The following is a 15,601-nucleotide window of genomic DNA, read 5'->3' as shown; positions in this document are numbered from 1 at the left end:
ACCCTGCAAGGAATATGCTGTGTTCAGACAACACAGTAATCCACCCTGCGGAAAACACACTGTGTTCAGACATGTTAACCCACCCTGCAGAAAACATGCTGTGTGCAGACAACACGATAACCCATGGTGGGTTAGCATTTTGTGTGAACTGGGAGTAAGTTTCATGAGACTGGGCCCAGTGTTTTCACCCTGTGTGCCATATTAGACATTCAATAAACTCATTTATTCCCTTAAAGGGAATACATGGCCTTTTTGTTGTTGTTGGTCAGTTTTCCCCAACCGGGTGTCCTCCAGCTATTTTGGGCTTCAACTCCCATCAACACCTGTCAGCAAGGCCAATGGTCAGGAATGTTGTGAGTTGTAGTCAAACCATCCAGTCTTCTTGAAAACCTCAGGCAGAGAGTTGAAAAAGGCTTAGTTTAAATGTAGGTTTTCATGATGAACAAGTGTTGGACACGCCCCTTAGCAGTACAAGAAAAATACTGCTACATTTTACAGGTTTGTTTATGGGTTTGTTTCCCCTCCACCTTGGCCGCCACGGTGTTATTTTGGAACTGTTCAAGCCTCTTTCCAAAAAACAACAACCAAGTTCTTTAAACTCACCAAGAAATTGTTAAGTTTAATAAAAGTAAAACAAAACCAGTCTGTTTCCCGTCTCCCAGGTAAGCAGAGCAGAGCAGAGCAGAGGAAGCTGCTCCACCTGGTCTAGGGACTACAGAAGCAAGCAAGCTCCCAGAGAGCGAACCATCAGAGCAAGCGAACAGGGGGATCAAATAGGCGTTGGCCAAGGGAGCTGCAGTGGCAGAAGAGACAAAGGCAAAGAGGTAAGTGGCTGGAGGAAGCCCAGAGGGCTGTCCTTTGTCCTTCTGAGTGGCTGTGAGCTCCTGAGAGCTCCAACTGAATTGGGTGTGTGTGGCCTGAGTATTCCCAACAGCTGAGTGGGCAGGAAGCGTCAGTCTGTTTCCTGCCTCCCAGCTGAGCAGAGCAGAGGAAGCTGCTCCAGCTGGTCAAGGGACTACAGAAGCAAGCAAGCTCCCAAAGAGCGAGCAAACAGGGGGAGCAAACAGGGGAGCAAACAGGAGTTGGCCAGGGGAGTTTGGCAGGGGAAGTCAAGGGGGAGGCCCCTAACATTTTTTTAAAAATGTATTTGTCTTGTTACACACACTTCCATACCAGTGGGACTCTGTTTTTAACCTGCAATGAGTAGAGGACCAGGCACAGGCTACTCTAGAACAACCAGGAAGTGAGACACAAAAAGGGAAAAGAGACTATGGAAGGACAAGACTTTCCAGTGGTGGTGACCTGCAAGGTGTATGTCATGTTTGTTTTCTTGCCTGAGAACAACATGGCCTACATCTGCAACAAGTGCGAGTTGATCACGCTGCTGGAAGAAAAAGTAAGAGGACTGGAGCGGCGAGTGTCAACCCTCCAGGGAATAAGAGAACACAAAGAGTTCTTGGACAGAAAGGTGGAACTACAGCAGCAAAGCAAAGAACAGAAGCTAGAAGAGCAACAGCAAGCTGAGGCAACTGCTGAGGTGAGAAAAAATGAAGTTGAGGATACTCCTTGGAAAAGGGTGACAGTTAGGAGCAGAACTAGAAGACACTTGGCACCAGTGGAGGCAGTGGAGCTATGGAACCGTTTCCAGGTACTTGCGGATGAGACTGGAGGACAGCCTGCAGAGGAAGAATTACAGGGGAACCTGCATGAGAGTGAGCAAGAGGCTGAAGTTCAGCCAAGCAGAGGCGATGAAACCAAGGCCTACAGCTACAAGAAGAGAAGAGTAGTAGTAATGGGAGATTCCTTGCTGCGTGGGATCGAAACCCAAGTACGTCGCAAAGACCCGTGGACTTGCCAGGTATGCTGTCTCCTGGGAGGACAGATTAGAGGTGTCACTGAAGGACTGCCTGCACTCATAAAGCCCACTGACAGTTATCCCTTTCTTCTCATCCATGTGGGAACAAATGATACCGCCAAGCGGAGCTATGAAGAAATCACATCAGACTTTGAAGCTTTGGGAAGGAAACTCAAGAACTTTGGGGCCCAGATAGTTTTCTCATCCATCCTTCCACTAGTTAGGAGACGGATAGAAAGGGAAAGAAAAATACTCCAGGTGAATGACTAGCTACGAAGATGGTGCCGAGAGAGATTTGGATTCTGGGACCACAGGCTATACTTCCTGGAAGATGGACTGTTGGCAAGGGACAGGCCCCACAAAGGCTGGGAAGAATGTGTTTGACCACAGCATGAAGAACCTCATCAGGAGGGCTTTAAACTGAATCCTACGGGGAAGGGAGATGTAAAGTTGGGGGGTAACCATGGACGAAGGCTCATGCACCGCAATGGAGAGAACAGCTCTAATAGCACCCAATAACAGTCTTCCCAAATATGTAGGAAGAAAGCCAGACTATGAAGCACATGGTCTTCGATGTCTATATACTAATGCCCAGAGTATGGGAAACAAACAGAACGAACTCTTAATACAGGAGAGAAATTATGACTTGATAGCTATAACTGAGACTTGGTGGGATGACTCTCATGACTAGAATACAGCAACTGAAGGATATAACTTGTTCAAAAAGAAAAGGAGGTGGGGTTGCACTGTATGTGAAAAATACTTATCTCTGCACAGAAATACAGGAGGATGAGCTTGGTAGCCCCGTCGAGAGCATCTGGATTAAAATAAATGGAGCAAAGAATAAAAGGAACATGGTGGTTGGAGTCTACTACCGGCCACCCAATCAAGGAGAAGATGAGGATGAAACTTTTGAAAAGCAAATAGCCAATGTTTCAAGGAAGCATGATGTAGTAGTAATGGGGGACTTCAATTTCCCTGATATTTGTTGGGAGACAAATTCTGCAAAACATGGCCCCTCCAGGAAATTCCTGACTTGTGTGGCGGATAACTTCCTCCTATAGAAAGTAGAGGAAGGAACGAGAGGATCGGCTATCCTTGACTTGATCCTAACCAACAGAGATGACTTAGTGGGTAAAGTAGCAGTACAGGAACTCTGGGGGAAAGCAACCATGTTATACTTGAGTTCATGGTTCTAAAGGAAGCAAAAGCTGAGTGTAGCCAAACCCGTACCCTGGATTTTAGGAAAGCTGATTTTAATAAACTCATAACAATGATCAGTAAGGTCGCATGGCAAGCGACGCTAACGAGAAAAGGAGTCCAAGATGGGTGGGAGCTTTTAAAAAAGGAAATTCTCAAGGAACAATCACAAACAATTCCAACAAGAAGAAAATATGGAAGACAACAGAAGAAGCCAATGTGGCTTCACAAAAAGCTAAGAGATGACCTGAAAACAAAAAAGGACACATATAGGAAGTGGAAAGAAGGCCAAGCAACAAAGGAAGAGTACAGGCAGGTAGCACAGAATTGCAGGGATAGCGTCAGGAAGGCTAATGCTGAGAATGAGCTGAGGTTAGTGAGGGATGCTAAAAGCAACAAAAAAGCTTTCTTCAGCTACGTGCATAGTAAAAGACAGAGGAAAGAAATGGTGGTTCAGCTATTAAATAAGGATGGAAAAATGATAACAGATGACAAAGAAAAGGCAGAAGTGCTCAATTCCTACTTTGGCTCAGTCTTCTCTCAAAACAGGGTCTATGACCCCCCGGCAAAGGCGAAGTAAAGGCTGAAGGGGCAGGACTGCAGCTTGAGATCGATAGGCATATGGTCAAGGAACACCTAATTACTTTGAATGAGTTCAAATCTCCAGGGCCAGATGAACTGCACCCTAGAGTAATAAAGGAACTGGCAGAAGAACTCTCAGAACCGCTGTCTATTCTCTTTGAGAAATCATGGAGGACGGGTGAAGTGCCAGATGACTGGAGGAGGGCTAATGTTGTCCTTATCTTCAAAAAGGGTAAAAAGGAGGAACCTGGGAACTACAGGCCAGTCAGTGTGACATCAATCCCTGGGAAAATTCTGGAGCAGACTATAAAGCAATCCATCTGTAAGCACCTTGAAAACAATGCAGTGATGACTCGAAGCCAACATGGATTTGTCAAGAATAAATCCTGCCAGACAAATCTGATCTCATTTTTTGATCAAGTAACCTCCCTTGTGGACTGTGGGAATGCTGTAGACATCATATTCCTTGACTTCAGCAAAGCTTTCGACAAAGTGCCCCATGATATCCTGAGCAGCAAACTAGCTCAAAGTGGGCTAGATGGAACAGCTATCAGATGGAACCACAGTTGGCTACAGAATTGGACTCAAAGAGTGCTTATCAATGGGACCTTCTCAAACAGGGGAAAGGTAATGAGTGGGGTGCCGCAGGGCTCAGTCCTGGGCCCAGTGCTCTTCAACATTTTTATTAATGACTTGGAGGAGGAGGTGAAGGGAACGCTGATCAAATTTGCAGATGACACAAAATTGGGTGGGATAGCTAATACTTGGGAAGACAGAAACAAAATTCAAAGTGATCTTGATAGACTGGAGCGCTGGGCAGAAAACAACAGAATGACATTTAATAAGGATAACTGCCAAGTTCTGCACCTAGGAAAAAGAAACCAAATGCACAGTTACAAGATGGGGGATACGTGGCTCAACAACACTACAAGCAAGAAGGATCTTGGAATTGTCGTTGATCACAAGCTGAATATGAGCCAACATGTGATGTGGCTGCAAAAAAGGCAAATGCCATTTTGGGCTGCATTCATAGAAGTATAGCTTCCAAATCCCGGGAAGTACTAGTTCCCCTCTACTCAGCACTGGTTAGGCCTCATTTGGAGTACTGTGTCCAGTTCTGGGCACCACACTTTAAGAAGGATGCAGACAAACTGGAGAGGGTTCAGAGGAGGGCAACAAAGATGATCAGGGGACTGGAAACAAAGTCCTATGAAGAGAGACTGAAAGAACTGGGCATGTTTAGCCTTGAGAAGGCTGAGGGGAGATAGGATAGCGCTCTTCAAGTACTTGAAAGGTTGTCACAGAGAGGAAGGCCAGGATCTCTTCTCGATCATGCCAGAGTGCAGGACACAGAATAATGAGCTCAAGTGACAGGAAGCCGGATTCTGGCTGAACATCAGGAAAAACTTCCTGACTGTCAGAGCAATATGACAATGGAACCAACTACCCAGGGAGGCGGTGGGCTCTCCCACACTGGAGGCATTCAAGACGAGGCTGGACAGCCATCTGTTGGGGATGCTCTGACTTGGATTCCTGCACTGAGCCTTGTAGGCCCCTTCCAACCCTACTATTCTTGTACATTGATGGCCTTGTAGGCCCCTTCCAACCCTACTATTCTATGATTCTAGGAAGCGGTACATTCGGCCACTCTGAGCTGTGCCTTAAGGATTGTACCTCATTAATCCCTGTTCGGTTTAGGGTGCTTCCAGATAGAGCTCGTGGTGCTACCCATCAAAAGACATTCTGCAGCTTTTCCGTATTTTCCTACTTAATGGTGTTTGTTTTGCAGCAAGAAAAAGGATGGATGACATTGCTCTGGGACGCTCTGACTTGGATTCCTGCATTGAGCAGGGGGTTGAGTTGATGGCCTTGTAGGCCCCTTCCCACCCTACTATTCTGTGCTTCTATGAAAAGCAGCGGCTTTGTGTACACAATCCAGAGAAAAAGTTAGTGCATTTAAGCCCCCCGGAAATGAAACGGATTCACGTCAGGACTGCATGATCTGTGATCCACGATGTGGCCCTCCAGCCATCGCTCGGTGGTGCGTCACTTGCTTTGCATCTGTAGTGACCCAGGCTCAGTCCCCAGCATCTCCAGACAGAACTGCGAAAGCTTCTCAGCCGGAGACCCTAGAGAGCCACTGGATCCAACTTGGTGTAAGGCAGCTTCCTGTGTTGTTAAGACATGGGTATCGGGCACATGTGGTTAATTGGGCAGCTGGGCTGCAGAACACCCTTGCCCGAGATCTGGGAGCGCTGCTGCCACTCAGAGTGGACAATACTGGGCTAAATAGACCAATGGCATGACACGGTAGAAGACAGCTTGATATTGTGGTCTGCTTGACTCCTTCCCGTTTTTTGCAGTCTTAGAAAGGCTGCAAACAGGTTAAGGTTGTTGAGTCCCTCATGGGCCACCGTACAGGCACAGGGCTGAGGTACATCCCTTGAGACCTTACCGTGTGATGACCCTTGGAAATGTCCAATGATATGAAAGAGCTACGGTGGCCAGTTTGCTCAGGCAGCCAGTTTGCTCAGGCAAGCCCTCGCTTGCAATTAGTGGTCATCACGTGGGCTACCCTTGTGTGAACACACCCCTTCAGCACATACTTTACCATTGATTTTTATGGGTTTCACCACACACACACACACCTTTGCTTTGGCTGCACCCAACCTGAACGCTGGCCTCCTTTTAACATGTTTGTTTTTGAGCAGCCTTTCCCAATCCGGTGCCCTCCAGACATGTTGGACTACAACTCCCATTGTCCCCATGCCTGGGGTGATGGGGGCTGTAGTCCAACACACCTGGTGGATGCCTAATTGGGGAAGGCTGTTTTGAAGGCTTTGTAGTACATATGGTCTGCCATTTACCCAGCAGGAAGAGGAGCCTGCATATAGGTCCTAAGGCTGGGAGCTGAATTCCCCACTCTAGCCTCTGCCCTTTGGGGGGGACTGTAGCTCAGCAGCAGAGCACCTGCTTTGAATGCAGGAGGGCCCAGGTTCGATCCCCGGCATCTCCAGCTCAGCACGGAAAAATTCCTACCTGCAACCCCGGGCTAGATGGGCCAATGGTCTGATTCAGTGTAAGGCAGCTTCCTAGGTCCCTATGCTGGTAGGACTCAAAGCTAGTCAACAGATCAACATAGGGGTGGAAATTGGGGGCCCACGCTGCCCTACTCTAGAGCCCCCAGGGGCCACACACCACCCCTGCTGCTGCCAAAATCCCTGCTGTCAGAATTGCTGCTGTGACAGCAGCAAAATAGTCCCCTGGGAGCCCGATTCTGCTTGCAAATGAAGGTCGACTTGGGGTGGGATGTGCCACAAAAACAGCCTTTGAGGGCCGTATGCGGCCCAGGTGATGCGCACCCCTGGATTCAACTATCCCACGCTAAAGCTGAGTAATTTCCCAGGACACCTGAATGAAGAAACAGTCAGTCTGAACGACAGGCGACCTGCAGCTGGGTGAGTAGTATGTTTAGCCCACAAAACCCAAAGAGGAGAACCTCACAAGGCGCTGAAGAAAAATGGCATGATTTAATCTGCGAAAGCGTGCCAGTGTTATATTGTTATGCCCAATGCGCTTTGAGCATACCAGTGTTCACCAGAAGCCAGAGACACAAACTCAGAGAATATAAATCAATCAAGATACCAAAACATCGATGACATTAAAATGATAAAAGGCATATCGATGCTTTCCAAGGGATTATGCACTTGAGCATAATCTTGAATGTCATCAATTCTTATGGCACGTTGCATTATATTTTCTGAATCTGGGTGGTATCCATTTAACCTGTCGCTGATGGAATGGCTTCATTAGTAGAACAGGGACAATATGCTTCCCCCTGCAGATGCCCGCATACCCTCACTCTTCTCTGGAAGTTTTGGGGGACTCTGGAGCAGATTTTTTGGAAGGGTAGGAGGGGAAGTCCATTCACGAAATGTTGGATTTCACCATTTGCATTTTAGATGACTCTCAGGAGTCGTACTTGAAATGCATTAAGAAAACTGGAGAGCGTTTTCTCCAGCACCAGGTGGCATTCACCTCTTTAGGTTTTTTGGTTTGGAATCGTTGCTGCTTTCCTTTTACATAGAATCATAAAGTCGGAAGGGACCCCAAAGGTCATGTAGCCCAGGGGTAGGCAATGTTTTTTGGGCCAGTGGACACATATGGCAACTTGAGAAACAGTCCTGGACACCACCACAAAATGGCTATCATGGGAGGTGTGGCAAAGGACAAGTAACGTGCCCAAAAGACTGAGTACGAGGCAGAGGTGGGGTCTGAGCCTGAATGCACTAAACAACTCCTTTGAACCTGCAATTTTCAGCACCAATGAAACCTATTTCACAGCAATCCCACCTGCCAGTAAGAAAATGTGTGAATTTTTTTAAAAAGTTGGGGGGAGGAGGGCACTTTGGTGAGCATCAAGAAAAGTGTCTGGGGGCACCACATCTCCCACCCCGATCTAACTCAAACCCCTGCCAATGCAGATTATTTTCCTGCCAAGTAGTATACAGGAGTGCTGTGCCGAAAATTTCTCCCACATTTTTTTTGAACCTTCTCATTCAATCTCATACAAAAGAAATTGCTTCCAAAAAGAAATTCAAAGGAGAAGAAATTTTGGAGAAATTCCCATGGGTTGGGTTTGGGGTTCTTGTGCTTACCTTACTTGTGAGGTGGCTGAGGAGTGTGCATGAGTGTCCTGTCTGTCATTGTACAGTAATCTCTGTGGCAGCCTGTAGCCTCCTCAGCTTCCCACACTTCAGATAAAGCCATCATGAGGAAGATGTCATGAGGCAATTCCTCCCATGGGGCCTTTTCAGTTCAGGAAGTGCAGGTGGCCTGGGAGGCTTCAGAGCAATGGAAATACGTGTAATAGAGAGAGAAAACGCACACAGCACCCTCAGCCACCTCGCAGTGATGAGGTAAGCTCAAAAATACCACCAAAAGAAATTCAAAATTCTGCCTCAGAAAAGTGGAAGCCCCAACACAGTTGATGTTGTTGCCACCTACAAAGCAGTGCAATAAACCAAAAACCCTGAGGAAAGAAGAAAGAACCTGTGCTACAATCCCTGCCAATGGTGAGCCCTATCTCTGAGAAACTATTGGAGAATTTTTCCTCCCTTAGGAGAAATTCGATGAAATTGTCCCCCCAATTTCTCTGCCCACAAATAGGCTGGAGAATTCCGAGAGGCCATTTGCGCACGGCTCTAGTATACACTCACACCAGTGGAGGCTGGTGGCTCCGAGTTTGGTGGGGCCGTGGTTCCTCTCTGGGTTTTCATCAGAACCAGCCAGACCTCTAAAAGAGCTATCTAAGCTGCTGAACCCTATCCCCAAAATCGGTTAAGCACCTTGGATAGTCCTTTAGAGTTCTGGCTGAAACCCAGCATGGAGTCACAGCCCCACCGAAATCAGAGCCACCGGCCTCCATTGGACACACCCAGACACTAGACAAAAGCACAGAACGCAGGTAAAAGCACAGTGCCCCCAAGTAGTCCTGAAGAAGTCACACCACAGTGTCGCTCTCCCAGGCGCCATACATGCACTTGCAGAACACCTAGGTGTTAGTGACAAATTCTGTCTTCATACACCAGCCTCTCGACATAACCTTCTCCCTAAATGGAGCTGTCTGCCTAAAGTTCAGTAGCAAGGTAAATTGAGCCATCTATGACCTCTCTTGCCCATATACAATCTATACCCTATTTCCACCGCCATCTGTTCCCTGCCACAGAGATGCCAATGAAGAGTAGTTCCCACTGGGAGCTACTGATGTAGAAATGCTGGGAATTTTGCCAAGTTGCCCCTAAAAGACTCCACAGGCACTTAACAAAACAAAACAAAAACCCAGGACAAAACCCCTGCTAGTCTGTGAGGTCTCTTTAGCCATTGGCTGACATGCAGTGATGTCGTGGAACAAGTCTCAAAAAATTATATCAGTACTAAGAAGGGCTTAAGGAGAAAAGGGGCTCAGTTGCCTTTGGGGTGAAGGGCACAGAGAAAGGAGACTGAATTTCTGATATCCTTCCCCAGGAGCATGCGCCACCCTCAGGGAAGCTCTTTTGGAAATAGGCAGAGCAGATGTCTTCCCCGCAGGTCTTCAGTCCCTGGTGGCACCAGGTAAAAAGATCCAATGTTGGGGAGAAGGGCTGGCCCAAGTCATTTTGCTGCCTACAACAAAGGTGCCATCCCTGCCACCTTCTGAACTTTCCATGCACAGAAGCTGACTGGACTGTCAGTTGAATCTTACTTCTACAGAGGTGTCTGCCACCATGTCAGAGATGAGCAGTCTAGCTGAGGAGGTACAGGGTGGGTCGCATGGCACACACAACTCTGCAGCTATTCCTTGCCCCCCAGACAGCATTTGGCACCTGAGGCAGCTGCCTCACTTTGCCTCATGATAGGGCCGGCCCTGTGGGAAAGAGAACAGAACACACGCCTGAAACCTTGGAGACCTGCTACCAGTTGAAGTAGACAAGGGGTGGGCAACATGTGGGCCACATGCAGCCCCACTGTATCTGGTGCCACAGACCTGGTCTCCTGGCTTAAAGTGGCATGATTTTTGCTGTGATTTTTTCAGCAATGTGGTGCACCTCCCCGTGGTCAATGCAGCCCCCTGAGCCCCAGGAGTTGCCCACCTCTGCTAGACAAATAGTTTGACCTGGCAGAAGATCACTTCCTATGTTCCTATACTCTGCTCATTTTAATGCAGGTAAACCCTTCTTATGTACAATGACATTTTTTATTAAAGATCAGTTCATGCAAGCTGTTCTGTCATTTGTATGCTGGCTACAGGAGGAGGCTGGTGGCTCAGATTTCAGTGACGGCTATGAATCCATTCTGAGTTTCAGCCAGAACTCTAAAGGAGCTATCCAAGGTGCTGGACCCTATCCCCCAAATAGGTTCAGCATCTTGGATAGCTCCTTCAGAGTTCTGGCTAGTTCTGGCTGATACCCAGCATGGTTTCATTGCCCCGCCGAGATCCGAGCCACCAGCCTCCACTGCTGACTCCCATCTGGGAGTGGAAAGATTCTATCACTGCTCTTTTTTAAATGTACCAACCTAACTGAGAACATCTGCAACCCTTTGCCCTTTTGCAATGCTCTACTCTTACAATTATGCAGCTGACCTTCATGATTTTGAATCCTAAACTGACAAAGAGACAAGTCCAGGCTTTGGAAACAAACAGAAGTATTTAAAAAATGGGGGGGGGGGAATACTTCACTCCTCACAGTGCAAAAATTGGGATTAGAATGGGAAAACTGTATGACTGATAATCCTGGTGCAAATAATTTGTTAGGTCTCAACCCAACTCCACGATCCAGTCCACATAATCTGAGGGCCAAACTAAAGGTTCTGCTAATCATGCATATCATGGCTAGGCGTGATAATTTTCCTTACTCTTGTGTAAGCACATGTGGCCTTGATTTGGATTGGAACCACAGTGCTCCGCGCCGGGGGGGCTAAACTTTCCCTCCCACCCATTTTCAACCAAAATTCCGCCCTCCCCATTGGGAAGTTTAAAAAAGAAAAAAACCCTCTCCGCTGACTCCAACTGAGACTTTTTTATAACACCCTCCCCATGAGGGGGGATGAATTTTGGAGAAAAACAGGTACGGGGGAGGTTTAATCCCCCCCTACCGAGTGCCGTAGTTCTGATCTAAGTCAGGACTGCACATGCTTACGTGAGAATACGGAAAATGATTTGCTGAAAGTTTAGTTTGGCCCTGAAAAGGCAACAATTTGTGCTGGGTTTGGAAACGCAGGATGCTACAAATTAATTTATTTATAAACCCAGTTCTAAAATCAGCACACACACACATACAGCCACCAACAAAGTTGAGGGAATCAGTACAAGAAAACGTTAGCCCCTCATTATAACTGTCGCTGAGTTATATTATTCCGTGTTAGTTTTTTCTTAAAAAAAAATCTATTACACTTTGTCTGCTATTGCAAAGTACCTTAAGGCCTGACACTCCTGTTCAGTCATTCACTTTTGACAGGGTGAATTCACCACAGAGTGACTTTTGCCATCACTTCTGCATAGTGAGCACTTCTGCATGTGTCCCTGTGGCGTGAGCTACAGTTCTCTACAACATGGTTGCTCGCAGTTCCAGCTGAGAGGGGAAGCGCATTCACAAAAGAAATGCTGACAGGAAACACACACCCACCACCACCAAAAAAGAGGTCACATGTCAGGGGACTTTACCATGTGAAACATGATGGTGAGAATCAGGTTTTTGTCAGCAAAACTGGAAAAAAGGAAGAAAAGCATGAAACTGTTTAAGACAGTTTAAGACAGGGTTGTTGTGGATGATCCGTCATAGCCTCAGAACAAGAATTTCTAAGGTTTATTTGAACCCCATAAATAGGATATGTATCCTCTGCCCTTTAATAAATCAACATTGCGCAGTAAGATAGCTGATTTCTGTGACCTAGATATGGCACGCAAATGAAGTCATTCGCATCTTTTGCATAACTGATTCTGCGTCTACTTAGACATGGTTAGGGGCAAACAGCTATGGAGGGAACTGAAATCCAACCTCTTGATCACTCGCAATCCTCTGGCTTCTCAGATTCCAAACCTCTCTTATTACAGGCTTAAGGACTAGAAACCTGTCAGGCCCGAGTTTCTCAGGATGCTGGAATTCAGGGCCTGACATTAATTGGTGTGCTTCTGCACTGGAGTCATGGAATATGCACAGCCTTAACCTTAAAATGTTTTCGGTTAACAAAATCTAAATAACCAACCTCTCTTGCGATGAACTCTTTTAAAACATAACAATGACCTTCCCAGACCTCTGATCATATTAGCATATTCCTGGGTGACAACACAAAACATGTACATGGATTAACCAATACGAATTATTTTTCTTAAAAAAGATAAACGTGGACCTTAAAATGTTAATATTTTAGTTAGGGAAGCCAACCCCCACCCAGCTTTTCCCTCCATGATTCATACATATTGGATGAAGTGGCCATTAATACTGGAGGAGAAAGTAAGAACACTGTTGGGTTTTCAAGTCTTTTCAAAAAAGATTGTTGCAAGATGCCCTTGGACTCAGAAGGTCTCCTTTTTGCTTCCGTACAAAAGAGTTCATGTTGGGCGCCATTATCTTCCAAATGCGGACTCCTTCCGCGTTCCAATGGTTTCGTTGTTCAAGGAAGAACTGAGAAGCTGGGGGTGGTGGTCAGAATGACTTTATTTTAAGTCATCTGGGGGGGGGGGGAAGGAAATCAGGTAAAACTAAGATATGGTGAGACAAAGAGACCTGTGATGAGACCTTCCCCAGGGCGACTTTCCAGTGGAGTAACTGGGTTAGCAAATGTGCTAGCACATTTGGCCCCACCCCCTGTTGCCTTTAGCCCCTCCTACTAGTGGAATGCAGCCCCCAAGAGCTTCTCTGAAATGGAACTTGGGTTTCGAGCTGAAAGAAGTTCAACGCTCCAGTTCTGGAATCATGTCCTGGAGAAAAGAGAAGCTTCTTCAACGCTACCTGCACAGGAATATTTTGGAACATGGACACACCGGCATTCTGATTTAGGCTTGTTGTTCTTGTGGTACGATTCTTGCTTTGGACATGAGATGTCCCAAATTCAGTTCTCAAAAACACCAAGGTCCCTGGGAAAGACAGGTGGCTGTGGCTCTTTTCTTTCACTTTGTTTTGATGCTGCTGCAAGGGATTGCCTTCGGGGGGGGGGGGGATTGTTTATGTCCCTGCAATGCCCCCGTCGGAATGATACTAAATCATGATTCCACTGCCTCTCCCTGCAAAACATGGGATGTGTCCCACCTGTGATACTTTAGTCAATCTCCTGACTTATCCCACCCCTGAAATCACTGCTGGGGTTTTGGAGGGGGCACCGCTGTCCCAGAATTCCCTCCCTTTCATTCTGAGTGGAAGGTTCTCAAAGAAAAACTTTCGGCTCATCCCAATTAAGTTCTGAACCTAATGTGAACAGCAGTTTCAGCAATGGCCAGCAGAGACCCCTCTGATGGAAACCATTCAGCCCAGGCTCAGAAGCCGGTCTGGATGCCCACAGTCTCAGCATGGCCTAGTCACCAGCAGGAAAGCAAGAACCTTTCTCCCTGAAGTGACAGTTTTCTATGTGCAGGGAATCTTTGTATTTGTATGGAGGATCATTCAATCCCGTGAGCCCTACCTGCAGTTCTGAAGCAGTGCAGCTAGAGGCAGGATTTACTACCTCACCGAGGACTAGACCCTTGCCACGCAGAGGACCAAAGAGTTATTTAGGTCTTTCCCCACCAACTGGAACTCCAGCTTGCCTCAGGCTACCAACATTTCATCAGGCCGATCTGTATAGCCATAAAGACTAGTAGCTTTCCTTTTAAAATGAGAATCAGTTCCCATACTGACCGGATTCATCCCACCCCTTTGTTGGGTGTTCCAATGGTTTGTGTCCATTATCAGAGACCGCCCCAGATTTGGGGGGAACATCCTCGTCGGAGCTGCCTGGTAACACAATGTTGAGTTCCTGCACCTCAAGGCCTCTCTGCTGCAGATTTTCCTCCGGGTGTTCAGTTGTCATGCTGTCACCTAGCAAAAACAGAAATTCAGACAGGAAGATCTGATTTTCTCAACTGGGCAGGAGGATGGTGATCTGAAAGCGGGGGAATTAACGTCTGTCCCCTTGTCATGGTCAGCTCACTTCCTACTGAGGTTTAGACTTTTGGCAACCTTTCCCCTCTGCTAGGGTGGGGGACCTATTAAAATGGTCTGCCCCTGGAGGCTAATGAACGCTGATGGATTCCAGAGGGCTCTGGGGAATTTTCCTGCTGGTATAGCTGGTGCTCCTGTTGAAGCGCAGAGATGACTTGAGTGGTTGACACGATCATGATACATTTTTAATGTAAACGTTTAGTAAGAAAAACATTCCCTCATGTAACCATTTCCAGAGCGTAGTCAGGAGGGGTGGGCAGAAGGTAGATCTCCAGATGTTTTGGACCAACTCCTAGAAGCCCCTGTGAGCGTAGTCAATGGTCAGGAATGCTGGGAGTTGTAGGCCAAAACTTCTGGAGATATACTTTCTGCCCACCACTGTTATTGCAGCAACCCCCCTGCAAGTCTTGTGGAACCTTAAAGACTAACAAATGTATCCAGGCATAAGCTTTCCTTTGTGTGTGCACATATGTGAGAAGCAGGTAGGTATTTGCATGTTGTTGTTGCTTTTAAACTATTATTTTATCATATACACATTTATACACATTTAATTGCATCAGTTGTAGCTGATTAATTGACAAAGATATCTTAAAATGGGCGACAGGTGTGTGCACAAAATTTTTAAAAGGCAATCCATAACACTGGCACACAAGGGTGAACAAGAAAAAGAACTGGAGGGGGGGCTATGCAGATGAAGGGGTGGGGCTATGCATATCAGAACTGGTCTGATACTTGATGAACATAGTCACCAGGCTTAGCCCCCACCTCAGTGGGGTCCCTGAGTGCCCCCCCCCGTTTAATTTTTCCCATATAGTTTGAAATGGCTGCCATTGATTCATATGGGAGGAAAATAAAGCACTGCTATAGAGGACATTATGGCTAAGTAGAAATTCCACCCTCCATCTCTTGAAACTGGATGGGGCCAGTCCTCACTGAGAGATTCCGCAGGGTGGGGCACACTGTCTGTCTCCACTCAGTGACCACACAGATCTTTCCTTGCACATAGAAAGCTAACACACCAGGAAGGCTAGGTTAGAACTCTTATCCTTGACATACTAGTTTTCTATGTGCAGGGAGTTTGTCCCCACCCCACCCTGGGGAGAGCATTCACTCACCTGAGCCCCACCACCAGCCACAATTATAAGACCATAAGAACAGCCCTGCTGGATCAGACCAAGTGTCTGTCTAGTCCAGCACTCTGTTCACACAGTGGCCAACCACCTGTCAACCAGGAATCCACAAGTCTAAAATGGTACAGCCCTAACAGCAGGTAGTGAGAAGCAGGCCT

At 47.0% G+C, this 15,601-nt stretch overlaps 1 protein-coding gene across 4 annotated transcripts in view; it reads right to left on the bottom strand.

Moving 5' to 3' along the window:
• Positions 1–4,804: 4,804 nt before the first annotated feature.
• LOC146355741 (uncharacterized) overlaps positions 4,805–15,601 on the bottom strand; it is a 40,775-nt gene continuing 29,978 nt past the window's right edge. For 2 of the 4 annotated variants that reach the window (XM_084830805.1, XM_084830806.1), the window contains exons 8-9: positions 14,011–14,190; positions 4,805–12,847 (exon numbers count right to left, since the gene is read on the bottom strand). In XM_084830805.1, coding sequence (XP_084686931.1) covers positions 12,834–12,847; positions 14,011–14,190 — 194 coding nt within the window. In that variant the 3' untranslated portion in view covers positions 4,805–12,833. Of the gene's footprint in view, positions 14,191–15,601 lie in introns of all 4 variants that reach the window. The other 2 variants (XM_084830803.1, XM_084830804.1) reach the window with 1 other exon arrangement.

The sequence above is a fragment of the Heloderma suspectum genome, chromosome 2 (genome assembly GCF_057233095.1).
Source record: "Heloderma suspectum isolate Gila_16-S chromosome 2, 16-S_ref, whole genome shotgun sequence".
Taxonomy (NCBI): Eukaryota; Metazoa; Chordata; class Lepidosauria; order Squamata; family Helodermatidae; genus Heloderma; species Heloderma suspectum.
This window is presented reverse-complemented; position numbering and strand designations above follow the sequence as displayed.